This window comes from Sesamum indicum, linkage group LG3, assembly GCF_026168435.1.
Source record: "Sesamum indicum cultivar Baizhima isolate 11 linkage group LG3, ASM2616843v1, whole genome shotgun sequence".
Taxonomy (NCBI): domain Eukaryota; kingdom Viridiplantae; phylum Streptophyta; class Magnoliopsida; order Lamiales; family Pedaliaceae; genus Sesamum; species Sesamum indicum.
The window spans coordinates 18,609,957-18,637,884 of NC_142659.1; the positions used below are offsets into that span (position 1 = coordinate 18,609,957).

Here is a 27,928-nt window from a genome sequence, read left to right on the forward strand (position 1 = left end):
AATCAGTATCTAAGTTTACTGGACATGTATCTCTTCAAACTTAGTTTAGACAATTGTAAACTTCTGTAAATTTTATCGATATTAATTCATTATAATTTGGAGAAAAAATAATTTTATATTATTGATCTCATTAAAAATAATTAATTAACTTCCACATAATTTTAAATTTTGTCCATTACAATTTTAATCATAATTAAATTAAACCCACAACGGGCACCCGCTAGTATATTATAAAGAAAAAGACAGGAAAACTGCCCGAATATGCTTGATCGGGGGTGAGATCAGGAAAGAAAAAACAAAGCATAAAACTGAATATGAAAGAAAGTCGAAAACTACTTAACTTAAGACTGAACTTTCAGTATAGGAGGAAGATTGAACTATTTAAGTCTATATGATATTACTACGAGGATCTTCATCTCAAGCCTAAACTAAGATCATGATTATTGAAAATACTTTGAGCAACAGGCGCCACAATTATCGCCATCCAAAAAGTGTAAAGAATTACAGCAAATCTAAGAGTTCTCCAGCATCATCAAGTGCATGGCTTGGCCATCTGAAGATTAAAGAAATTAAAGAAAATAAAAATACCAAAAACACATATAATGAACTCTCTGGCCTTGAATAGAAAAGGGTTCATTTCAAAATCAAGAATTCAATATATCGCCTAGGGCATGACCATAACAATGACAGTGTATGGCATGACCATAACAATGAGTCATATATTTGGTGTGTCGGTCGAGGTACGATGTTACCATATATGCCCATCTGCAGCACAGAAACCATTGACGAATATTACCACGACGGGCTCACTCATGTTTAGCATTGTCAAAACCAGCTTGAATGTGATCTATATGGGCTAAACTGCATTTTTCTTGTTCCTGAAGTTCTCCTTCAGTGAAGTAAACTTCTTCTTACACTGATTAACAGTTTTGCCAGGAACTGCTGCAGCAACACGATCCCATCGCTGGTTGGTGTCTTTTGGGAAGGTTTTAAGAGCTTGGATCAATGCTTTCTCCTGAACCTCAGACCATTTATCTTCGTCAGAACTAGATGAAATCCCGCTTTCAGCCTCACCATCAGCTGAACTTTTGCATTTTTCATTGTGACTAGACGAGTCCTGCGAACCGTTCAGGTTAGTGATGTTTTTCTCTGCCACAGTGCTGTTCCTGAAGCTCTCCTTCATCAGTGCAAATTTCTTCTTACACTGGGCCACAGTTTTTCCTGGAACTGCAGCTGCAACTCGTTCCCAGCGCTGGGGAGTCTCCTTTGGGAAGGTTTTCAGAGCTTGGACTAAAGCTCTTTCCTGAGCAGCAGACCAGGAATCTTGGTCTGAACTTGAAGCAATCCCATTACCAGCCGTACTATCATCTGAGTTCAGGCTGTTTCCACTTGGATTGGATGACTCCGGCAAATTGTCTGGACCAGAAGATTGCCTCTCCGCCACATTGCTATTTGATAAGCCCTGCATAACCTCTCTTGTTGTAAGAGGAGATGCAATTGCTTGTGCTGGCTTCCTTTTCTCAAGGAAGGAGTCAAAAGCTTTAGCAGAGTCAGGCTTCTGCAGAAGAACCGTTTTTGTAGCCTTGAGAATCTGTTCAACTGACCTCCCAGTGCCAATATATTCAGAAATCACTTCCCACCTCCTGGAAGTTCCTTTAGGATATTTCTGCATTCCTTTTCTCAAAAGCTCAATCTCTTCTTTACTCCAAGGTTTTTCCTTCTTCTCGTTACTGCCATAAGGAATCTGTCCATTGACGGCTACAGAACCATTCTGCTTTACTTTCTCCTCAACTTCCTTCTCATCCTTCAGTTTGTGATCAGATTCAAGTGTCACTCTGAGGAGCTTAGCTCTATCTAGCCCTTCCTTCCCTTCCATCTGATCACACAAACTCCTGAGCTGCTCTTTATCAAGTGTGGAACAAAGACCCTCCACATCATCATCAGTAAGACCAAGTAAATGTTCGGACAAAACAGGGGCTGAAAGTGTTCGAAGCCGAGTCCGTTCTCTGCGTAGTAGCTTTTTTTCTTTCTCCTTCATTTTTTTCTGATTTAAAGCAGCTTCAGCAGCCCTTTTCTCCTCCTCCTCTTTCCGTTGTCTTTCCTCCTCAGCAATCTTAGCTGCTTCTTCTTCCTGCAACTTCTTGGCCAAAAGCTTTGCCTCCTTCTTCCTCTGTTTCTCAGCTTTCTCTTCCTCTTTTCTTCTCAAAATTCTGGGGTCCCGTTTATAGGCATTATCAACAAGAGTGCGTATTCGTGCATATTCTTCCTTCCTTGCCTTCTCTGACAGTTTCGCATTTTGCCTTTCCATCCACCTCTTGTGATCACGGGACTCAGCTTGCTCGAGGTCAAACTCGTCAGCATGAGGAAATTCCCTCCAACTCTTGAAGCTATACCAAAAGTTGTAAAAGCTATCTACTTCTTTTAGTGGAGTTTTGTCATCTCCCAAAGTCGGGACAGGCTGGGTGACAGACCAGCGTCCATTCCTCAAGAAAGCAGGTCCAAAAACCTTGAAGAAGTCCTGTGGTGCACAATCAAAAGGAATTTCATCATCAAACTCATCTGTAGAGTCATAGATTCTTCTCCTGACCGGGTCAATCAACACTTCGTATGCTTCTTGAATGGCTTTGAAATGGCTCTCTATCTCATCCTTCTTTGCCTGCTTAGCAGCCTCGGTTTCTTCGGCAAGCAAAAGAGAAGCTTGCTTGTCAGGATGATGTCTCAGAGCAGCCTCACGATAACTCTTCCTTATCTGATCCTCAGTTGCAAGATACCTCAAATGGCTCAACCCTAATAAAGCATAATGATCCTGCTGCTTTGCTTCACTACCAGATTTCTTCTTCCCTTTAGTGCTGTACGAATCTGATGATTGTATATAAACATGTTCCTTTTCTTTTGATACTTCCTTCTCATCGTCTTCATCTGTATCCGCTTCCACACAGTGGCCTATCAACCTAAGTGCAGCAGCATGAAATGCATGGCCAGCAGGTTCCAATTTTGAAGCCTTGACCGGGAGGCTATTAGAGGATAAATAGATTGGCTGACCATCCACAATTTCTTGAGAGTAAGTAATTAGCAGCACCCTTTTCTGAGATGCCATAGCCATCACTACCAATGTCCAAAAACCCACAATAAGCTACCGATTTATTTCACATTTCAAGAAAATCAAAGCTACCAAAAGATACATAACACGAAACAAAAGAACTGCCCATAAGAATAAGAAATCCGTGATAGCACCCACAAAAAAATAAATAAGTAAACAATTTAACAAATTTCAAACAAGACATTAAACTTTTTCCCATTATTTCTCGTCACACCAAAGACAATAATCAGAGAGAACAGAAATCTCTACGGAGTAAAATCAACATACATGCGGTATTCTAAAATCTGCAACGAACGCGTCGGGCATGAAGTAATCACCCTGCGGCCGCCGCTCCTCCGCCGCCGAGGTTTGTGAAGGATCTTTGATGACTGCGACTAGGGTTTGTGTTATTGCTATGGAGAGAGGCAGAGCAAACAGAGGAGAGAGGTCTGGCGCAAGAGCAAACATTCATATATATATATAAAAGGGCTGTGAATGGGATGGCAGTTCAACATTAATTGGGCCCAATATGAGAAAAAAGGCCTATTTGTTAAGTTCTTTTAATGGGTCGGGTTTCCGTTTTCGGTTTTGGGTTTTTCACCTTCACATATAAGTGTTACTGATATATATGTATATAATTTAAATTATTATTTTTTATTTAATGTAATAAATAAATAAAATATACTAAATTATTTATCAAAATTGATAAAAATAAATTAATTTTTAAATAAGAGTGAAAAAAGAAGTAAAGTAAGGGTATTTTAAACTATCGACATTTAGTCTACTAATTAAAGTAGTTATTTTAATGCTGTGGACCTGAAAAATTGTATCTATAAGATCCTTCAAAGGACTCTTTTATCTCAACAACTTATTCCATCAATATCTCAGCCACAAAAATATCGAGCAACCTTCAAAACAACTGTCAGTATGTCAAAGTAAATCCACAATGGAGTCGTTATAATATAAATAAATTTTAAAAAAAATGAGTTATACCAATTATCGGAGAATTCTAGCATATGGGTAACCAACTACCTCCATAGCTAGTAAATCGCAAAACTATGTCGAATCAGCATCGCAAATACAACATCCTCAAATGTTAATACATAATTATCATTTATTATCACAATAATATGGATATCTAATTAAAAGATGAGACAAAGTATCTTAAACGTTTAAATATTTGTATAATAGAAAATTTGGAGTTAAAATAAAGACTTGTAATGATGAGGGCGAACAAATAAAGTTTTAATATAATATATATTACATATCAGCACTATATAATATATACACACTACACAAAAAAAAGAAATAATTCTTATTAATATGGTTCTATAATATTTATATAGAGAAAAATGTAAGTAACCCCCTTGTGACATTGTAAATGAGCAAATTATCCCCTTATAAAAAAATAAAGAGCGATTTACCTCCTTGTATAAGGAGGTAAATTGTTCATTTTAAAAAAATATTGGGGGGTAAATTGCTATAATGTTTTCATAAGGAGGTAATGTACTCATTTTTAATATCATAGGGGATAAATTGCTGTTCACCCTATTCATTTATATATATATACACGTACACCTACTTACCTACATATATATATAGAGAGAGAGAGAGAGTTCAGCTAATAAAAGAGTGTAAAACCCACATTAATAAATAAAAAGATAGAGGGAGTGAGGTGGTGGAGAGACCATATTAAAGAACAACACTTGTCTCCATTTTTTTCTTTTAAGCACTTGAACACTCTAGTATCTCTTTGAAAAACTCTATACATCTTATTTTGGTAAGCCTCTTGTTCATTCCTTACTAAATTTCGTGGAAAAGTTAAGATATAAGATGAATCTAAAGAAAGCAAATTGATTAAGTTGAAATAGTAGTGATAGGGAGTGTCCTAATTTACTAAAATACCCTTAATGAAGGGCATTTCCGTAATTATCGGAAGAAAGATCCGTGCCCATTATCAGGTAGGTCGGGTAGGACCCGCCCCAGGAAAGAAAAATCTAACTTATAAGAGCTATCTGATAGAGACGCAATTGCCCAGATAGTGACATGTGGACAAAACCACCGTACACGCCTGGAGCTATAAATACTCCGACATCTCATTTTATGGGGGTAATTGTTGTCTAATATTTTCGACCTACTACTTCAGATCGCACATTTTTACTTCGATCTATTCTAACTTGAGCGTCGGAAGGTCATTGTCGGGGACGCACCCGACGAGCCTAATGCTCATGTTTTCATTTTTAGGGCTCTAACACAAGATCTTGGAAAAGTACGTGGCCGTGTACAATCAACAGTCGTGGTCGTATATTTCAAACTTGATCAAGCAGCAACAGAAAACATTATGCACCACTTAGTCTCCACAAATCCTAATTCTCTTGAGTTCTATCAATTCAAATTTAGTGATTCTTTCATATATGAAAACCGTAGGATCTCGACCAAAATTTTTTAGTTTTGAGCAGCTGTTAAATCATTTGATTCAATGGGAGAATCTGAGAGAATATTTTGTTGCCTTGTTTCTACGATGATCCAAAATCAAGTATATTAGAAACCTTGTAACTTGAGTAATAATGGTTTAATTTATATGATTCTTTTATAAAATAAACCCAGACATATAAGAGATTATATTATAAAAAAATTGTGATTTTTGAAAGAGTACATGAATTTTGAAAGAATTTTAAAATAGTGTCCATGAATCTGTAACTAATTATATAGAAATCCAATTAGTATGATTCCAAATGGTACTTTTATCAATTGTATCTCGATCTAAGTAAAACTTATATTTTGGGCATTGATTCTATTAAGGAAACGTAATGGAGTAAGAGGGGTTTTTAATTTGTATGATTCAATATACAAATCATACATCATCGAAAAGCTTATTATGTCTAGTTTATATCGTAATACTAAAATAGTTTTGAAATTTGATAAATTATAATTAAAGTGATGATTTAATCAGTAAGCAATGCTCATGCTAGTAGGATTGGCAGTTTCAGGAGACGCAAAGTGGAATTTTAAAATATAAACACTGACTTTAAAATCTCAAGGTATATAATGATGGAAAGACAATTGAGTCTACTTTATGCAGAAGAAAATAGAATAAAGAACCAAATTTTGTAAATTTAGATACAAAAGACTTAGTGAGAAGTATACGAATATTATCTAATGCTTTATTAAGAAATTACAATTTGTTGACTATAAGTATTATAACCCTTTATAGGACAAGAGAACAACGTACAAGACTAAATACATTGTTCTACTATTTAAATTGTTGTGAAATTGAGGTAAGTTTAGTTAATTGAATCTAGTTAAATGTTGTGAAATTGAGGTAAGCCTAGTTATTTGTATACTTGATCGAAAGTTGTCATGTGCATTATTGGATTATATGATTGTCTTGTCGAATGTTGTTATGTGTCTCATCGTTTGTTGGTGTACTTCTTGTGGTAAATAATTGTGATGTACTCCAACTTGGTTGTTAAATAGAGATGAATGAATGAAGTGGTTGTGAATGACGGTGACATGCTCTATTTGAGTGTCGAACAAAGTTGAATTATGAAATCGATAATATGCAAATGGTAAATTGAGATGAACAGATGGCTTACCTAAATTGGGTATATTCAATAGTTTATGATGATGTGATTGATGTTATCAATTAACAAAGATGATGTAATATGATATGATTTGTGCGTTGATATTGAGAAAAAAAGAAAGGAGATGATATGATGGAGATGATGATAGCATGCCAAACTATTGAATATACTCCAACTAGGCTAAGCAATGCCGTAGAAAATAAACCATTATTATATGTGTATTATGATGTGGATGATGTTTAATTTTGGTATTGATTTTGCATGATTATTGGGATTATTTACTTCGTGATTACATGACGAATATTGGTTGATTGGTTCATTGCATGAAATTGGTCTTTTGTTGAATGTGCCCATATGTGTATATATATATATATATATAGGCTAATCAGCTATATTTACTCGATTTGCACTTTATTCTTTGCCACGTATACTTTTAGGTGATAAATTATGATGACTCATCTTGCTAGATCGTAAGCGAGTTATCAACCTTATTAGGTGGTTAACAGTGCCATCTTGAGTCGGGAGCTCTAGCTATATAGATATAAGAATATTAAACTGTGATCGAATTGGTTTCTTAAATTTTGTATAGCTAGAAACTCCATTTTTTTCCTTTTCATATAATATTGTATCAAGATTTCGATGAAGTACTTAACCGCTAGAGATATATAAAAAATATTAATTATATTAGTTGTCTTATCGGGTTAAATTTAAGTTTGTTACGAGATAGAATGTGATTATCGCTGGGGAGTGCCATAATAAAACTTGTAATAAGGATGGCGATGTTGTAAAAGTACTGGACCAAAATTATAGCAATCGATCTCGACATTTTATAGTTATCAACAACAAATATTTATTATTTACAAAGAACTTAAGAGAAAGTATGGGCGTAAATAAATTACTTATAGGGATACTTATACTCCCTTCTCTTGATGTATGATGTAATTACATTTAGATCCTCTTTAGTTTGAAAAATTATATATAGCACCCTGAGGTTTGCTTTCATATAATAAATAAATCCCTCCATTAGTTAAAATTAACTGAATTTGCTGATATTAACAAAAAGAACTGAATGATAATCAATATTTATGCTTGATTGACTTATTACCGACTTATTGCACATAAATAATTTTTCTTTTTCCGTCTAAACTACCCTTATAACGATGAAAATATACATCCTCACATGTATTAACGTGCAAAGATATATGAGAGTAATTTAGTTATAAAAACAAATTATCTGACCTGCAAAGTAACTCAATTAGGTTAAATATAGATTTTTTTTATTCTTTTGTTAATATCAATAGATTGGATGAATTTTAATTAACGAAAGCATTTATTTGTTAAACATAAAGCGAACCTCATGAATAGTAAATATAATTTTCCAGATTTAGGTATAATTACACTAAATTTCAGAAGAGGAGAGTATAATTATCCGTTATTTATATGAATTTTGACTAGAAAAATTTTAACAAATAGACGTAATATTCCACAAATTGAAAAATATTTCCTTTGTGTAATTTGCTAAATATAATTTGAACGATAAGACAATATTATAAGTCCACAAAATAACATGAACTGAAATGCGGAAAAAAATGAAAAAAAGAAAAAATTTGTGGTGAGAGTACGGCATGGCCACGTCATCAGGAGAAGAGGAAGTAAGTTGACAACCACGTGTAAACACATCTATTCCGTAGTGTTTTATTGGTGCGGGCCCCAACCCGATTCCAAAAGCTAACCGACCTCTGCTGCCTTAGTCCGGACGACAAGAATCGGCGTCGTAGCACAAAGCTCCTTCGATTTGGTGGATTCCAGACTTCTCTCTCGTCTTCAATTCCTATTCTACTTCCATAACTGGTGCAATTTTTCGCTTATAGTGCGTATTAATAATATAGAAAAAGGTTTTGATCTGAATATCCCTGAACTATTCTTGGGTTCGGAGGGAAAAGGGAAAGAAGGGGGAAAAAAAGAAAGAAAGAGGGGAGCAGAATCCGGGGTGCAATGCAAAGGCTTGTTGACAATGTTCTGGCTGTCACGAAAGAGTGAGTCAGCTTACGTTTTTGTTTTCTTCTTTGCATGATTTGGTAATTTTGATTGATTAATATATGAAGATATTGGGTTTTGCTGATGATTATGATCTGATGGAGTAGTTATTTCTTTAGTTGGCAGCTTTTTTGGTACGTTTGATGATTTGGTTATCAACATCATTAGTTCCCTTTTCATGGTGGACTCGGTGGCTAGAATTTAGGGGAGTGTTCGTTTTAGGCTGCAAGAGAGGAGCCCATATTGGTAATTAGCTTACTTTCTTCGGAGGGATTTACATTGATACGCCTATGAGTTTGACGTAACTGACTTTTATTAAATGTCACGACCTTGCCTATTATATGGAGAGCTATGTGATTTTGTTAGCCATCCATCCTGTTTTTACTTGGGAGCTTGTTAAGGCAATTAGCTCTATTAGTTGATTAAAATACTTGAATTTCTAGGCTATCTCAAGGGGATGAGAAATCTTTGTCATTGAGGATATCTTGAATGGAGAGACCGATTCTTACAATGACTTGATGATTATATTCTTAAGATAAAAATTGAAAATTAATAGTTTTACTCAGTACTGTTGCCGTTTTCAGAATTTTATCTTTGAGAAAAGTTTATGAAAGGTGCTTCAAAGTTTCTTAAACAAAGTAAGTGAGAAACTAGAATGAGGATTAATATTTTACCTACTTTGTGATTTTGCATATGTTCTTACTTCTCTACATAGTTGACTATGATAAACGGTAGTGGGCCGGTCCTGGGCTGGGCTTTTTTGGGCTGGTCTGTGCCGATCCTGGGCTGATCAGGCCCACTGTGCACCTTGAGTCTAGTTTAGAAACCAATAAAATTTTCTCTGACAGTGAATATGGGATAATATTCTAAACTTGCTGTATCCTTCAAAGGTTTAAGATGGCATCAAGATACATCTGGATTGAACTTGTGTATCAATAGAACCTTGAGAATTGGGATTTACTCTGATGTCATTATGTCTCGGCCTAACTCATAAGTCAATGAGCTGAGGGTTGAAAGTGAGGCTGCTCTTTTCTCTTTGCAGACATGGTTAATCTGCATTGTTTAAAGAAACACATTGCACCTACCTGTTGAGCAACCTAAACTTCTTCCTATAAGCAATGTGGAACTCTAAAATTACACAGGTAGCCTCATAATATTCTTGTACTGCTCCTTCAGTCGTCGAAGAATACCCTAAGCATGCGCATATAGGCCTCCCAAATTGTTAGTACTCTAAGGTTGCATGTAGTATCATCTTGTCACTCCAATGCTTATGGGGCTATTCCAGATTCCAACATTCTGAGATTTTCTGTCACCAGTTTACATCTGTCCTCATTATGAAAATAATTGAGTGGAGTTGCTAGATAACCACATTGCTCCAACCGACTATTAAGTCATTTTCTTCTGGTACGGTGTGCGTTCCTACATTGACATTCGCCAATCTTTGTTTGTAACACATAATATTGTTTTTATATCGCACGAGGCTTCATTTGACATGCAGTTCAATAAGGAAAATCAACAAAAAGAAATAGGGAATGTTTTTGTTTTGTTTCATGTCTTACTACCAATGGATCACTCTCTTTTACATTTTTTCCTGGATTATATTATATTTGAGAAAAATCAGGTGGAAAATTTTTGACTAAAGAATGGTTTTAATTCTTTCTATCAAAATCAAGTGAATGTCTTTTGGAAACATTAACCGAACACTTATTTAATTGAATATATGCCACAGCATGAAATGTTATTGCCAGTTCTGTAAGCATTTTGGAAAATCGGGCTTCATGGTAATGTCCATTCATGTTTTAGTGCTCTAGTTCATTGACTTCTGTAAGTAATTGTTAAACATAGTTATATTGTTTCACAAACATAACTTATATGTTTGATGTTCTGTTCGTTCTTGTCTATTAGTTTTTGTGGTGGAAAGTAATGTTTTACTTAAAATACACATTTTTCTATCATGCTTACTGGAAACTCTATAACAGTTCAAAGGAAACTTTATGATTTATTGAATTTTGGGAAATGTTGTTGTTTTTCTATTATATAGACTTCTCAGGAGTCCAAAGATGCATTTGTTGCTCCATTTGGAAAACAATGTTGAGCAGTTTTATGTTCATTAAATTATGAAAAGAAGATGATGAAGAAAACCTGTTTGAAATAAGTAAAGCAGTAATCCAATTCTCCAAACAAGTTGGTATTTTCTGCAGCTACAAGTCGAAGTACACCAAGCAGAAGGTGCACATTATCTGCATACTGCAATGCCCCTAGTCACCCAAGCCCTAACCATTCCATACCTGGAAATGACGGAGCATCATACTGTTGGGAGATAATTTGCTAGATTGTTTATTGCTGCTCCGAATCAAACATTCACTTATACATTTTCATGATATGCTTCTTGGGGAAAAACCAAAATCTGTCTTCTGGATTATATTTTTGTTTTATGGAGACCCTTACCGGAGATCACTGAGAAAACTTCTGAATTTTTTTTTGTTTCACATGCTTTGACAAGTGGGCATAAATTTCAAGGAACCAACGACAAGAATAGTCACTGTTGTGATTGTCCATTTTCTGTTGTTTGGTAGGCCCTGCGCTTCAATAGATCCTTGCTTGTATTACTATCAGAAGTAAGACTGCACAGTTTTTTGCTTTCCTTTTCACGTCTTGATTCCAAACCATGTTATATTTAGTGGTTGAATATGCTTCTCTGAGAAGGCTTGTATGCTTTGCTTCACTCGATATAAGCAGGTTTCATGCAGCTTTATGATTTGTTATTGCAACTGGTTGTTCTTATTTGCGAGATGTATCTGGCTTAAGGGCAGTTCAAAATGAACCTAGTGTATTAGAATTCTAATTCTTTTCTCTGTTGATATGGCTTATCAGGTCTGTGAAGACGTTTACTTATGAATCACTGAATAATGTGGTAAGATTGATAAATGGAATGTCAGCAATGTTGTTGGCTATCTTGCCTGGTAAGGCTTCTATTCTTGAAGGCATTCATGGTTGGGAGCTTAGGCCAACTTTTCGTGGACCTCGACTCCCACGCTGGATGGAGAAGTAGGGTTTTGTTCCTTTCCAATAATCCTTTTGTGAGAATTCCAAGTATTTATTTGTTGAATGTGATTACAACTATGATTAATCTCCTTGGTATTAAAATAATGCAGATTTTGTTTCATAATAATCACAGTCGCCTCTGAAGCTTTTTCACATTATACATTGCTATCTGAAGATGGAAAAGCCTCTTGACACTGATTGAGTATGAACTTATATGATAAATAAGGGTGTCTCTATCTTCTCAAATGGCTCTTTGACTTTATTTTTTTCATTGGTAGTTTTTGAATCTCATGTAATAAATTTTTAGTCAATATTAAGATAAATGAGATGTGGAAGGAAAAATCACCCTGGTACCAAAATGTGCAATTATTTACTCTAGGTGTCAGTTTCTGATTAATGTATGAACGCCTTCTGTTCTGTTCTGATGCGACAGAATTTTGTATTTTGGCATGTTGCATTTGCTAAGTTTTAACCAACTATGGTAGTAATAAGTAGTTTTTGGCTATTAGAAACTTTGTTTGGCTTGATTTGGCTATATAATTTTATGGCATGAAAGGGTAGCTAAGCTACTTCAAAAGTCACAGTCTTAGTAGAACAATTTTCTTAGGTTTTATGTTTCGTACAAATTTTACCATTATCACATGCAGTCCCAAGAAATATTTTAAATGAATAGACAAATAACAAAATGTGTGTCTTGCTTAAGAATATCTTCTATAGTGAAATGGGTGGGAACTTTCTGTCAGCTCCTATAGATAATCATCAATCCTGTTACTGAAAACCCAGTATCCTGTCTGACGGTTTTTGCCAATTTTGACCTTTGTGTTGTCCTAAATTTTCAAGCTGGTAGTGCATGCGTACTTTTGTTATGTTATTTCATCACTTGTGTAGCGGGTGGATAGTGGGTAAAGTTGTTATCTTTCATTTTTTTGTCCTTATTTGGTGTGTCAACAGATGGATGATTCTTCTGGACTAGTAGTGGTACATGTGTATACACACGCACACTCACATAAATTGTGTATGTTAGATAAATTAGGTAAAATAAGAAGAGAATAAATTAGTTTCTCGGTGAGTTGGTTGAAGTGGCTGCTACCGAGGATGCTGGGTGTCCGTTTGTAGTAAATGCTGCTAATGGTGCTTTTTAGGTTAGGAGCAATGTTGAGATTATTAATAGTAATGAGACTATGAAGAGATCAATGTAAAATGAATAGATTAAACTATGGTGGTTGACTTTTCGAGATGCCCCTCCTATAAGTCAAAAAGGTGATCCATGTTGATCCTTGGCCTGACTCCTGATAACTAAGGATATATTTGGTATAGTTGGGTCTATAATTCGTGTTACATTCCAGTGACATGTTTAGGATAAAGGTTTAAATCATTCTTTCTTTCCTGAGGCAGGCATGAGAATCCATTAAATAGTCTGTAGATGCCCATTCATGAATAGTTTCATTCAGAACTTGGGTAGGTTTGAAGCAGTCTTAGCTTATTAGAGTTTAGGAATTAGGAGGATTGGTAATAGTGTCAATGTGCTTTTATTGTGATTATGTAGTCGCTTCATGATACTGATGCTATGTGTTTAGCTATTAAGCCTAGTAAGTTATTGAGAATTGGGGATGTCTGAGGATCATCTTTGCCTTGAGTTTAGGTAGCAAAGTAATTTAGATGGTTTTCAGCAAAATCCGATAATGAGTATGATTTAATTTGTTAAGTATGTGCGTGTACAAGATGCCCGACTGAGTGGAGCTTTCTGGTCATGTTATGGATCTTCACCCATCTTTTGCTATTCCTACAGTTACATGCTTCCAAGAGTATTAACATAGCAAGTTTGTAAAATTTACAACAATTGCTATGGGCTATTCCCAATTCAGAACTTGTCACCAACCCCATTCTCTTGCTTGTTTCTGTCTCTGCATAAATTATGTTTTCAGCATTCGTGCTTGACATGATTGTAAGGTTTTCTGCTTGATGGATGCAGTGGCGTGTCATCTTTCAATCACTTCATTCATGAGCTCTCTGTCGATTCTGATACATCATCAAGTGTATATTATTCATCTGATGGAGAAGATAGCGATATTTATCCTGGAACTCCTATGTCACAAAGTTCCAGATTCTCAAGGGAAAGCAGTTTCACTAGGGCTAAGCTAAATAGAAGTTGGATATATTGGGTCAGATGTTTAATTTCATGGATTCTGTTTCCCATGAAATTGCTTTTGGGCGCCCCACGCTATTTTTTCTCTTCAGCTTTTCATAGGGATTCAAGAGCCCCTGCTAGATCACGGAACCTCCACCCTTCATTTGCAAATTCTCCTAGAAGATTGCAAAATCTCAAGGAGCATTTTGTTCAGAGGGCCACTGATCGCAGGCGCGGCGTTGTTGAGGTTTGTTTCCATGTTCATTTTCTTTCCATGATGAGACCATATTCTTCTTATATCTAGGTGGTGGGATCATATTCTAGCTATCTGCAGGACATAAAAAAATATCTTCTGATGGAATCTTAACCCCGTACCTGTCAGGGATGCCCAGCTTTTAACTTCATTGGACATAATACTTCCCAAGAATAAGAAATTTGTTGGCGAAAAATCAAAGGACTTGAGTATGTGAAATCTAACACCAAGACGAGAAATACTGCAAGAAATTTAGAAATGGTAAAGGCAAGAAGTAAAGCTTGAAATGTTCTAAACATGACCACTAAATGACCAAGGAGAAGGTACATATGGCACCGTGACAACACCACGCCGAGAATCATATATGTCAAAAAAGTCTATGGGAAGACTGCATATCTCTAGATTGCATTTACGTAAGCAGTACATAAGTGAAGATAACCTCTTTTTGATGTTTTCAGGATCTCCACCTAGCAATTGAGATCTTCATAGAATCTGCATTCGATGTAGTTCACAAGGGGGCTCACTGTCTTCTAGCACCAGGAGATACCCTTAGAAGAGTATCTCGATGGTTCTCTTCTCAAAGAAATTGTCATGCAGATGCTCCTGTCACTTCTGTCTCCACTTCTGTTCTATCAGATAATGATCCAGCTCCTACAGAAAAGAAAACAACTTTCCACGGTACTCTCAATACAGATGCTCGGACATGTCAGGATGTCATAACAGAGCTGGGGTATGTGAAGTTTGATTTTATCTTATCTTCTCTGAGCTCATTTCTTCAATGTGCTTTCATGGACGGTATTTTAAACAAGATACATTATGCTTTCTGTTGATGCTCTAGTTTGTTGGATCTTGATGAATCAGATCTGGATGTTTCCATACATATGAGTATTGATTTTATTTGTTGAGCTACTTGGTGCAATGAATTTACTTGTCACAAATTGTAGCTTGGTAAACTCAGTTTTGACTAAGTTATTCTATGGAACTACAAGATTATTAAGGGTACTTAGATAGTTTTATAAAGATTGTACGGACAAATTATTTTATTAATGTGAAGCTGAATTTCAATTCAACTGCCTTCTTTAAGTTGGACTCTTTTGGATAAAGAAATGGTAAATACACTTGCTAACAAATTAAAAGTAGGATTTATTGATTTCTTAATCAGCCAAGTTGAGATCAACGAGTCTATCCAGATGTGCCAGTGAGTGTCACTTAAAGTGGATAACATCAATTCTTTTATTATATATAGACAGATTAACAACATTAATTAATTATGTTACTGACTTTTTGAGTTAGATGGATGTCACGTCTTATTAGGATTCAGTGCACTGATATGAAATACAATTTTGTACAAATGAAAGTCTGTAAATACGTGCATTTTATCAAGACATATAGCACCAGTACACATTGTCTTTATCAGAAACTACTTTCTTCATTGTCTTCTCTTGTATTATTACTATGTTTTCCTGCGTGCATATAATAAATAATCTTTCACATTTTAAAATATATTATAAATGAGAAAAAAATTTACATACCAACACAACTCACATTTCAAAAAAATAAAAAAATAAAAAAAAGAAAGAAAGACAAGAAAAAAAACCGTGACATATTATCGGCACAACAAAATAATTAGAGAATTAGTGTGGTGGTGTTAAAATGACGTGGAGTGACTTTTGTAGAAAAAAAAGAAGGAAATTACAATTAATTTTTAGAATCATCTAATTACGGGTATAATTGTCATATTTTAAAATTAGTGCGGCGGTGTCACTAACCACCATTTGTAAGTGTGGAGGGCCTTACTTTTATTATATTAGTATAGATTTCAAAATCGTTGCACTAGTTTTTGTAACACAAGAATGTTTGTATTTATTTAATTCTACTTGAGTTTTATTCTCTATAAGATGATGCTAATAGAGTTCTATGTAGATTATTGGTAAACTTTTTGTTTATTTCATCATATAGTTAAACCAAACTTGTTACGTGGAGTATGATAGTTGACAAAATATGAAAAGAGAAAAGCCAGATAGAAGTGGATGCAAGCAAAAACTGGTGGCACGAAGTATCAGTATAGGTAGCTAATACATTTGAAAAACCTCATTGAGAAAAACATATTGAGTTTTGACATCTAAGCTAGAGCAAATAAAGAGAGTTCTTGCCGCTTGCCCTTATTTCTGAAACATTATGTAGATCCACATGAAATTTCTGCATGTGAGAATCTATAAAGTATTAAAAAAAAGAAAGATGGACATCAACACATTGTAATTATTAAAAAAAAAAATAATAGTAAAAATAGGACTTAGTTAAAAGTAATGTATTTTAAAGTAACCTTTGTCTTTATTGCATAGATATTCATTCCTCTCGAACACCTCCTGGATATTTAAGCTTGGTTGAGATATAGTTGTATAAATATGTTATTCATTCATTTCATAGAGTTTCTTCTACCAAGAAAAGGCGAAAAAGTTATTATACTTGATGGTTTATGTTCATAGTGATTACTGAGATTAACAGATGTTTGTTGTTGGTTTGTTTGAGTTATACTGCATTGTAAGTGCGAGTTTCTTGGAGTTTTCACTGTGACTACCAACTTTTGGAAATACAATAATAAAATCATCAAAAGTTAAAAAAATGAAAATTTGCAAAACTAAGTTAAGAAACATTGAAAAATATACATGTTTATATGGAAACCATTAGGTCGATTCTTCTCCATTGGCATGACATGGAAGTATGGTCCACCCAAAACTTTCAAATGATTCCCTCAAGCAAGATCTAAGAATAGTAATCATCAAAGATAGAGAAAAATTAACAAATATATCATAGAGATGAAAGTACTAATGTACTAGTGGATTTTGTGTCAATGAAATCACCATTTAATAAACACTTGAATATAGACATTGGTTTTATCTTCCACTTCAAATAGTAGCTCTTTTAGAGTTAAGAGATTCACACTTTCAGTAACAAGAAATATTAGTATTTCTCTGTGATATGTTATGTGGGAGAATTTTGCAAATGGAGCGTGGTTGCTTGACATTTGTGTTTATTAATGGTGATTTTTGAAATATAGAGAAGATGTAATATGCATTTCTTTATATAGAATATGCTCAATTCTTATCTTTAAATTCAATGTTAATTGGGAGAAAAAGTTTAGTTTGTGATCAAAGAGTTTTAGGTGGGTATCTATTTTTGGTCAAGTATGTTATTTATTTTCAGCTAAACTTAAGTTCCAAGAGTCATGATTGCATGCATCATTCTGCTATGTTGAGCCAATTTGGTATCTGTTTGTTCATAAATCTCTCTGATCATGTTTTCCTGATTAACTCCAAAACTAAGTGAGCTATATATAGTTTGGGATGTAATTTTTTTTCCCCTGGAAAAGGGGGAATTTTTTAATCAAAAGATAATACTTACTTACATTCAAAAGAAGGAGGGAAGATGGAATTGTGTAACTATACTCGAGGTTTTCCAACTAGCTTCAACTAATAAATCTTTCCATATGAGTTTCTAGTCTGCTTAAGCCTAGGAACTACATGCCTCCACATTTTATGTCTTAGTAAAGCTGATCGCATTGGTAGCATTCAAAACAGCATATATACATGCACAAAAGGCAGCAATACAGAGCTTGTATATAACCATTTGCTTTTCTCTTCATTTTATTTTCTTTTTCTTTTTTTTCTGGGAGGCCGGGGGGGGGGGGGGGTGGGTGGGTGGGTTGGGGTTTTGATGCCTTCTCAGTTGAAGGTAAGGTCAAGTAAAGGATATTTTCTCTCTTGGTTTGTGAGGTTGATATTGGGTGGTAAAAGAACTCACAAAATTTCCTATGGACTTGAGGCACTCCATGAGTTTTCTGAGATGTTGGGAAATTTTGTTTTTGTTAGCTGCCTCTCCCGCAAACAACAGGTCCAATTTAGTGTAAATGTGTAGCTTGGAATCTTATTCATTTCTGAAAGTTGAAGTTAATATTCAAGTACTTGAGTATTTGCGCTCTTTAACAGTCTAAAAGTTACATTCAAGCCCATACATGAACCTGTTTGCTCACTTTTTCCTGCTTATTCGAGTGGACTTTTAAATGTCTTTTCTGATGTAGGTATCCTTATGAAGCTATTCATGTGGTCACGGCTGATGGTTATGTACTTCTTCTTGAAAGGATCCCAAGGTGTGTGCTGTTACTTAGAGGAAGCAGCGGTCTAGTTTGCTTGTTATAGCGATGCATTTTTCTTGAGGTTTTGTGATATAGACGAAATTTTAAAATTGACGATATGCCAACAGCACATCCTGATGCTTGTAAGTTGATTGCAGGAGAGACTCGACGAAAGTTGTTTTTCTGCAACACGGAATATTGGATTCATCTATGGGGTGAGTTGTGTTTTTGATCAGTTTGTAGTGCAGATTTGGTGTTCATTTGAAATTTATTCTCAATTGTTCTATTATGTCATAACTGATGTCTAATTAATGGCCTGAACTTGTGCAAGGTGGTGCTATTACTTACATTAGAAGTTTTGCCATGGCTTCTATCAAATTGTAGTTGACACCTTTCATAGAGTTTTTTAGTTATGTCCTACTGTTGTGGCTACTCTAGAAATTGGTTTGAGTGCTCTTACTTCCACATTTGCTCCTGGCATGTCAGGAGGACAAGTATGAATCTTAGTTTGTCATCAACTCAATACACAGTCCAACCATAAAAATCAAGGATGCTTTTCAAGAATAATATTGCATGGTACGATTTGAAGAAGTGAAATGAGAGGAGATGACTTATGGTGTTATCTGTATATTTTTGTTCTGGCTTATAATTGTGATCCCTTCCAATAAATTGGACCTAGATAAGAAGTTGATCACCTTAAACATGTTGTCACAAGATAGTAGTCTCTTAACAAAGTCGCTGTGATGGCTTAGACATTGTACCATTAGTTAATATTTCCAAATCTTTGTAAAGGTATATTAAGGGCGTCAATTGCTTCTGAACCTTACAGTAAGAATGCTGATAATCTATTTTGCTCATGTTTGGAATGTGAGAATAGGAGGTCTTCATCCCTTTAAGTATTCTGTTGTGTACAAAATGTTATGCAACCTGAGAGCCTCTTTCTTCTGTTAAGTCTACTGATTTGTTCAGTAGGCTTAGTCATTGAGTTGTTAGTATGCTCTGAAATGAATATACAATTTGTAGGTTGAATACACAATTTTCACTATTTCTTGATTTGGATGCATCACTAGGCTTTTGATGGGTTGTACCCTGCCTGGTCATCTATGGAATTTCTTTGGAAGACAGGGAGAAAGAAAAAGAAGCTTAGGCAAGAATATGAAATTTATAATGCCAGGAACCACCCTGTAAGTCGAACTAGTTCAGGTAAATTGCTCTAAAATATTCTGCGAGTGGAAACTTTGGGAGAAGGGCACGAGGTTTATTCTTGGGTTTGAAATGCATTGAAAAGCTATTCGTTAATGATGCAACAAAAGGATATCTGAAGTATAAAGAAACTAAGAGGAGATAAGAGAAGGAAATTTGAATAAGAAAGAATGATGAGAAAGGGTGTCAAGCTGCTAGACTTTCTGGATGAGATCATTATGAATCTTTTGCAGAGGCCTCAAGGTTGTCTACTGTGGATTTTAGTAGATCCGACTTTGGCAAGGACTTGCATCTTGGCATCCAATGTGGTCAGGGTTGTCTTTAACCTCTTGCATTTACTGTTCACCATCTTAGTGGTTCTTCAACATGTTTTAGGGGCTTCAAATTTCCCTTTTGTCAACAATAGCGTTTTTATACATATGGCTTTGAAGACTTTTTTGGGCCGAACCAACATATCTTTCTAGAGATGGAAAATCTGTCAGATAATGGAACATCATGTGCGGTTTCAATGTCGGGGAAGTAAGAAGATATGGGCTACCATTTTTTGTTTATACACAACTTTCCCTTTCTCCAAGTAGGCAAGCTCCCCATATAGTTCCATATTTGGATTTGGAGATTTATGGTGCCCGGCCTGGAAGGAAGATCTGATTTGAGTTTTCATTTTGCAACACTTCCTTGGAGAAGACGACTAATCATTGTTAGTGTGGTCTTCTTCACAAGAACAACTTGGATCGTACATATAAGGATTACACATTCTATATGAAGTTCCATTACTGCAGAAGTTGGCTACTAGTAGACCTAGATGTAGAACTGGAACTGGAAGGGTCCATGAAAAAATACTGTTTCCTCTTTTCACTTGCTTGTTTGGTCTGAAACACACTTATTTTGACAATTTCCCATGCAACAAGAAATGACATAGCTCTGGTATGTGCTTAAGAGCCTTGTATTTATTCTAAGACTTTCAGAAAGGAAAATCTTAACTGAAATCCTCAAGCTAAAGATATAGAAAATGTTCATTGCCTTTGAAGCAGGATTTTCTACTACTACCCCTTTGCTTTATCCATCTGCAGTGACAAAAAAAAACAAGAGGGATCAAAGCAGCAATAACAGACCAGAATAAACTAGCATGTGTACACAGGGCAAGAGTGTTTAGTTGGGGAGGACTAGAATAATATGCAAAGTATCTGGGGTGGCTTTTGAGAGAACTGAAAGAAATTTAGAGAGCCATGGAAGAAAAAAACAATTTTCTTTATATATATCTTGACTTTGAAAATATTTGTCTTGTGTCTTACATGATGCACAGGACTCAGGAAGTCTTTATGTTGACCTTAGAGTCTGAACATTAGAGAGAAACTTAGTGCCGTCCGATAGATACCGACTCCATTTTCTATTGAACAAACTATAAGACCAAGCCAATGACAAAAATACACGTTTTTCAAATATGCCTTCCAGTAGAAGATACCTGACACTGGCATTTATTGCTAGTGATGTGATGGCATTGCTTTATTCAAGCTTGTCTTTAGATTTGCGTTTTAGTAGAAGATACCTGGTCATACATTGGTAATTTTGCTAGTGATGTTGTGGCATTGAGTTATTTAAGGATGGGTGCTAATAGTAAGGATTTTGAGAATCGTCGTATGGGGTTCGTAAACCCTAGTTAGGAAGCTGAAATGAAAAAAATCTTTTGTGCTTCTCTAGTAATAGGGTAAGCTCCATAGAACTTGGGTCCTAGACCGCAGCTCAGTAAGTGTTAGTTCTACCATGTGGACCAAGCAACCTTTAGGTGGGATTAGTAGACGAGAAGGGGAAGAAATGGAGTAGAGGAATCGGTCAACTTTGAGAGTTCATATGTTGATGCTGTGATCCTTGGGAACAATTCATTTGTAAAATGGAAACTCCATTTGTTTTTTAGTCTCTCCTGTAATCATATCTTGTGGATGACACGTACTTGCATTTGGCATTGATGGATATTGAATTTCTGCATTTCTTAATGGAGATTTATTTCCTTCAGCCAAATTTCTTCCTTTTCTATATTGGTTTGTATTTCTGGGTTATGGATTTTATATGGCAACTGGGCAAACTAATTGATGATCCCGAGTCTTCAGATTCTTGAAACTTTTTGGATGTTTTTATTGTATCATAACTCATATTTCTCACACTAGTAGCTGCTTTTACAGTTGGGTGTCCAATGGGGTTGTTGGTTCTCCGGCTTTTGCAGCCTATGATCAAGGTTTGTACCAGATGTCTTTGTTATTTTCAATATGGTTCACATAGTCTCTGTCCTTCTGAGAGTAGAACTTGTTGATATTGAAAATGGTTTTTGCCTTCCTTATCCAGGATATGATGTTTTCCTTGGGAACTTTCGTGGATTGGTCTCAAGAGAACATGTTAACAAAAATATCTCATCACGACAGTAAGTAGTTATCTCATCCAGTAAGATGCTTGAAATGATTCTGTGTTTACATAAAATAGTGGACAGAGATACTTAATCTTCAGGGCCTTTGATCAATAATATCATAAAAACAATGAGTAAATTAATGAATGAGACAATCACATGATATAAATTTCTGGTGTGACTTGAGAAATGTACATCACGTTATGTGGATTTGCGTGCAATAAAAATCACACAAGAAGACCTGAATAGCAGCTTTAGAGAACCCTAGAAAGAAACCTACTGGGACTTAAAAATGGATATGGGTTGACTCCATTATCCACTCAAAGATAAACTAGTCATTGTTTCTGGAACTTTCACCAATTAAAAGTTGTAGAGCTGATAACTTTAACAATGAATTTTTAAAGAGATAACATCAATAGGGGAAGTCCTATGCATTCCATGATTTCTCTTTTCTGAAATAAGTAATAGGTAAACTGCAGTAGCAAACAGAGCTGGGCACGCTAACCACCACGTAAGTGGGCCTATCGACTTTTGCAGATAAATTTGTGTTCTGAACGATAGTAAACCACCCTGATCCTCGACTTAGATTTTGAAATTTCTGTTGGTATTTGGATTTTGAAAACTTAGGCAGTTATAATTGTTGTTGAGATCTCAGGAATGGGATGCCTATTGTAGTGTTGTACATTGATTCTTATATCCCATTGTAATTATATCTATATTCGGTCTCAGATATCAGTTGCATTGCATTGATATTAAGTCATCAGCAGGTATAATATTCTTTCAGTTTTGTGGTGGGGTAAAGAGAGGTGGATAAGATGTGGTTGATCAATTAGATTTGCTATGGGCGTATATGTTATGACATCATAGGATCTTGATCTAGGTTATGCTATAATGAGATTGCTCTATCTCGTTCTCAATGTGTTGTTTGAAATCATGCCTTTTGTTTTTCACTAGTTTCTGGGAATTTTTGATTGTCATACTATCATATTGCTTGTAATATAAAACCTTGCAGTTTGCATAGTTATTAATAATCTGGAGGGAGAGATGTTCTCATAACTGGAAGAGTTTAGCATGGTTAACATTTTTCAATTGATGAAATGTTCTCCTATGCTTCCATAGCATGTCAATTTTTCAGAATATATTATTATGATTTATTTGAATTTCATATGTCAATCATTGTATTATATCATATTAGAGGTGTAAGAAATAAAGAATATATCTTTCATTTAGAAAAATATATTTCTCCTACTGTTCAAATTTTGCTGCTTGGTTTTATCTTGTTAGCTTTAAGATGGTAAATATACATTCAACTTTAGGGCTAATATTCGCGTTTAAGCTTGTCCTTTGTATCGTTGATTAAATGCTTGCACTATCTGTTGGTTTGGGAAGATACCAACATATCCTTTGAAGGTGCATTATATTTTGGAAAAGATAAAAGCAGCATATTGGCATGCATTCTTAGAATTTGGTCAATCTTGAAATTATCATTGGCTTCTTCTGGAACAGTTGGTATGGCTTAAGGGAGAAGTTAATCACTATAATTAGATAGATGTCTCAAATAATGAATCGCGGAATATGATTTGATGATCATGACAGTGTAAAGAAAGAGAGGGTAAGTATCAATCTCAATTGCTGTCAAGATTTTGTGTAAAAAGAGTAGCAAAATATTCAGTTTATAGCAACAAATATGTACAATATTCTTTGTTTCTCTCCGAGTAAGATCCCAGCTAGACATTTCTATTAGTTATCATGAAGTATTTGGAGATGCTATCTTTTGTATGTTTATACTGTAAGAGGATTTTTGTTGAGATGACAGTTGATACTAAATTCTTGATATTAGATTATTTAATTTTGCATCGTGGGACAACTTTCTGTTCCATAAAATTTATGGAAATTACTGAGTTCATTTTTCATATCTAATATACTTATTGAAGGTGAGACCTGTTTATAATTCTTTCTTGTTACGTAACATTCCTGATTATGCTGAATTGTTGCAGATATTGGACTTATTCCATCAATGAGCATGGTACTGAAGATATACCAGCAATGATAGAGAAGATACATGAAATAAAAATTTCTGAATTGAAGTCCAAACAATCTGATTTGGAGGTAGAGAGTAATATTGATCAACCTTACAAAATATGTGCAATTTGTCACAGCCTGGGCGGAGCTGCTATTTTGATGTATGTTATAACACGTCGGATCGAGGAAAAGCCCCATAGACTTTCCAGGATGATCCTATTATCACCAGCTGGCTTCCACCATGATTCCAGCTATGCATTCACAGTGGTAGAATACCTGTTTCTTTGTCTTGCTCCCATCCTAGCACCTCTCTTGCCGGCTTTCTACATCCCCACTAGGTTTTTCCGTATGCTGATGAATAAGTTGGCTCGTGACTTCCACAACTTACCTGCAGTTGGGGGACTTGTACAGACCCTCATGAGTTATGTTGTCGGCGGGGACAGTTCTAACTGGGTTGGAGTGTTAGGTTTGCCTCATTACAATATGAACGACATGCCCGGTGTTGCATTCCGGGTGGCTCTTCATCTGGCACAGATGAAGCATTCAAGGAAGTTTGTAATGTTTGATTACGGGAGTGCGGCTTCCAATATGGAAGTTTATGGTTCCCCGGAGCCACTGGATTTGGGTGAGTATTATGGCTTTATCGACATTCCTGTTGATCTTGTTGCTGGAAGGAAGGACAAGGTGATCAAGCCGTCTATGGTGAGGCAGCACTACAAGTTGATGAAAGATGCGGGAGTTGATGTTTCATACAGTGAGTTTGAGTATGCACACTTGGACTTCACATTCTCACATCGAGAGGAACTCTTGTCATATGTCATGTCGCGGCTGCTACTAGTTGGTTCCCCATCAAAGCAGATGCCTAGACCAAAATCTCTTAAGCTGAAAAGAAAAGATTTACATGCAGGAATCGCTAAATGAAAGCAGATGGCATGTCGGTACCTGAAACCTGTCTTTTAAATAGTGCTTCAGGATGTTTCTACAATGTTCATATTAATGTGTATAGAGAAAATAGTTCCAACAGTGCTTAATGTAATTGGTGGCCCTTTTGTCTGGGATTTGAGGAGACGAGGACTTCGTGGATTCGATAGATAGAAAACAGAGTTGTAGAATGAAATATGTTGTCTGTAACCATATCTGATCTATGGTTTTGGTATTTATTGTAAGTATCTTTTCTTCCAAAAATTCTTGTAAATGCATCTGACTACCATTACAGGCAGTTCCCGTGCAAGGGTTTATTGTGTTAGTTGAATAATTGAAAATTTTATTCTTATACTCAAGTTATCAGGAGGGTTATTAGATTTCATGAGAGTATATATATATATATATATATATATATGTATTATATTAAAATATTGTGTATTATCATTAAGAGGAACCTAATATTTCTGTTGGATGCTTATCTTGAGGTGTTTTAACTTATTAGAACATATCCCGATGGTTGCACGGGTAAAAATATATGTTTAGAAATGATTATATTATTTGTTAAGTGCAAAAATATTAAGTTAATAATTTTATTTATATTTATATCATCGAAATATTAGTATATACAATTATATTTTCCTAGAAATTGTTAGTAATTGTTTTAATTGATGAGAAATACTCTGCTATTTGTAATTCACTTTTAGTTTAACTGAAATTGTTAAGCAAACATAAAATATAATAAAAAAAAATTTAATATTGAAATAAAATTAATTTGTCAAAGTCCAATAGTTTTTAATTCTTGACAAGAAATTTCAATTTAACAAAAATTGATAATTTTTTCTTTGTAGTTATTTTAAAGTAAATTATATTAACATCCTGGATGCTAGCTAAAATAAAAAAAACATTCCATGACTTTTGCAAAATTACAAATACACTTCTTGAATTATAGTTGTAACTACTACACCCCACAAAAACTCCTAAAAAATATTACGCTAAAACTCCTTAGGGGGGATAGCTGTAATTTTGGTCTCAAGCTAAATTGGTGCTATTGTAATATACTTTTTTAATTTAATATTATTTTTTGACAAATTGCATAAAATCCCCAGTATTTAAAGGTTTAGTTGAAAACTTCCTAAAAAAATTAGGATTTTGGGGGTCTAAAGTGTCGATCTCGTAACGTTTGGGATCAAAAGTGAGAAGAGATCAATCCTATAGGACCAAAAGTGTAATTAGTCCAAGATTAAATTAGTTAGATTAATTTAATTGGGTTTACCTTGATTAATAAATTGAATATTTTAATTAAGAATGTTTGGACTGATGTAGTTAATTAGATTAAATGACAGTGGGTCTAATTTAATTGGTTTTTATTAAATAGAATTTAATTAGAATTCATTGGACCTTTGGGCTTGTTTTAATTTATTTAAAACAAAGCCTGATCCACTAAAATAGGACCCATTAGCTAGGGGTTGACTTCCAAGTAAGGAAGGGAGGAGTTCATACTTGAAAACATGAGAAGAACGAGTTGCACTCTCGCCATATATGATGCCCCTTTTATATAGTATGATTTGATCATACCATGTAAAAGTAGGCTTGATTTGTGGGATTGAGTAGAATGTATCTAGATATATTTTCATTCTTCCATACACTCAATACAGATACACCATCGCTCTTCCTCACTCCTAATCTCTCTCTCGGCCACCCTTTTTCTCTTCCATAGTCTGTTTTTTGACTTTTTTTTATCTAGGATCAAGTGAAGAGTAAAAGGATATTTTATAAAGAGAATACACTAAATTGATAGTGTAGTTCTCTTGAATCACAATATTCTAAAACTGAGTTTGATTTCCTCTAATAATGAGATCAAAGTTTTTTCTCTTTTTGTTGTGTAGATCATCTTTGGAGGACTTCTTCTTTGGAGTTTGAAGTGAACAATCAGCAAAAAAATTTATCGGTTGAAAGGATCAATAAGGTAACATCCAAATTTTTATGTTATTCATCACATTTGTTCGTTTTTATCTATAGACTCATATGCACAGATTTTACATATTGGTTATTGTTATCATTTATGATCCGCATGTGTTATATTGAATGCCCGAGAATCAACAAGTGTACGCCCCTTAGTTTGTATTGTAATTTTATTATTATGCACATTTATTACTTCTAGCTCTTCTGTCATGTGTTCCTAGGCCAATCCACTCCCTTCAAGAGGTGTATACAGACTCGAACTGACATATTAGATATGCTACAACGAAGGCACTCTCAGCAACAAGATGACTAAAGGGTCATCTATGCAAGAGCATGGAATCAAGATGTTTTCCATTGGAAACTTTCAAGTTGGGCTTGAGAATGACACATACATGGATGTGATTTTTCAGTTACTTCCTCCCTCTTATAACGTGTTTGCCATAAACTTCAACATAATGGGCTTACAAAGTCCATCCACAAGCTGATCAACAAGTTGGTGCAGTTTAAGGCGACGTCTAAGAAGTGGGCAGTCGACGGTCATGTTGGAGGTGGCTTTAACCTTAAAGGCGAAAGACAAGGGGGCCGAAGCTGGAGGAAGAAGAAGGGTCAAGCAAAAGCTACTGCAAGTGCTCAGAGCACTCCTGTTGATAAGATTGGAAAATAAAGGAAGAGGATGGTTCCACACTCTAGAAGAAAAAATAATGTTTGGATGAATAGCCGTGAGAACGTTTGGAAGAGGCACTATCCTAAGCTCCAATCAAGGTATGTTTGTTGTTGAGCTTAACATGACTAACTCTACTTCTTAAGTATTGGATACCGGTTGTGAAGCTGATGTTTGTAATAGTTTGCAGGTAATGGAGAGAAGTAGAATGGTAAGTAGGATGAGAAGAACCTAAAGCTAAGCTGTTGCTAAAGAAATTGTAGGATTAGTTAGTAATTATGTTAGGATAAAGTTGAAACACTACAATTATATACCTAGCATGATCAAAATTTTGTTTAGCTTACAATTTTTTATTAATAAAAGTTTATTTGCATAATTTTCTTTACTCTATCCAATTGAATAATTTATCATAACTACTGAAAACAAATGAATAATAGATAATCAAGAAAATGCGCAGGTTTGACATGTAAGGCTAGGTCTGATAGGAGTGCAGGTTTATTATA

At 35.0% G+C, this 27,928-nt stretch overlaps 2 protein-coding genes across 2 annotated transcripts; one reads left to right on the forward strand and one right to left on the reverse strand.

The window, feature by feature from the left end:
- Positions 1-417: 417 nt before the first annotated feature.
- On the reverse strand, positions 418-3,537 carry LOC105158027 (uncharacterized). Its single transcript, XM_011074629.3, has 2 exons — positions 3,368-3,537; positions 418-3,105 (listed from the first exon to the last, which is right to left on the reverse strand). Exon 2 carries the CDS (start codon positions 3,101-3,103, stop codon positions 857-859), a length of 2,247 nt encoding a protein of 748 aa, XP_011072931.1. The 5' UTR covers positions 3,104-3,105; positions 3,368-3,537; the 3' UTR covers positions 418-856.
- Positions 3,538-8,268: 4,731 nt separating this feature from the next.
- LOC105158028 (alpha/beta-Hydrolases superfamily protein) lies at positions 8,269-25,153 on the forward strand. The gene is made up of 9 exons (XM_011074630.3): positions 8,269-8,699; positions 11,575-11,748; positions 13,718-14,120; positions 14,585-14,856; positions 18,205-18,273; positions 18,417-18,473; positions 21,639-21,691; positions 21,799-21,874; positions 23,854-25,153. Exons 1-9 carry the CDS (start codon positions 8,659-8,661, stop codon positions 24,797-24,799), a joined length of 2,091 nt encoding a protein of 696 aa, XP_011072932.1. The 5' UTR covers positions 8,269-8,658; the 3' UTR covers positions 24,800-25,153.
- Positions 25,154-27,928: the final 2,775 nt, after the last annotated feature.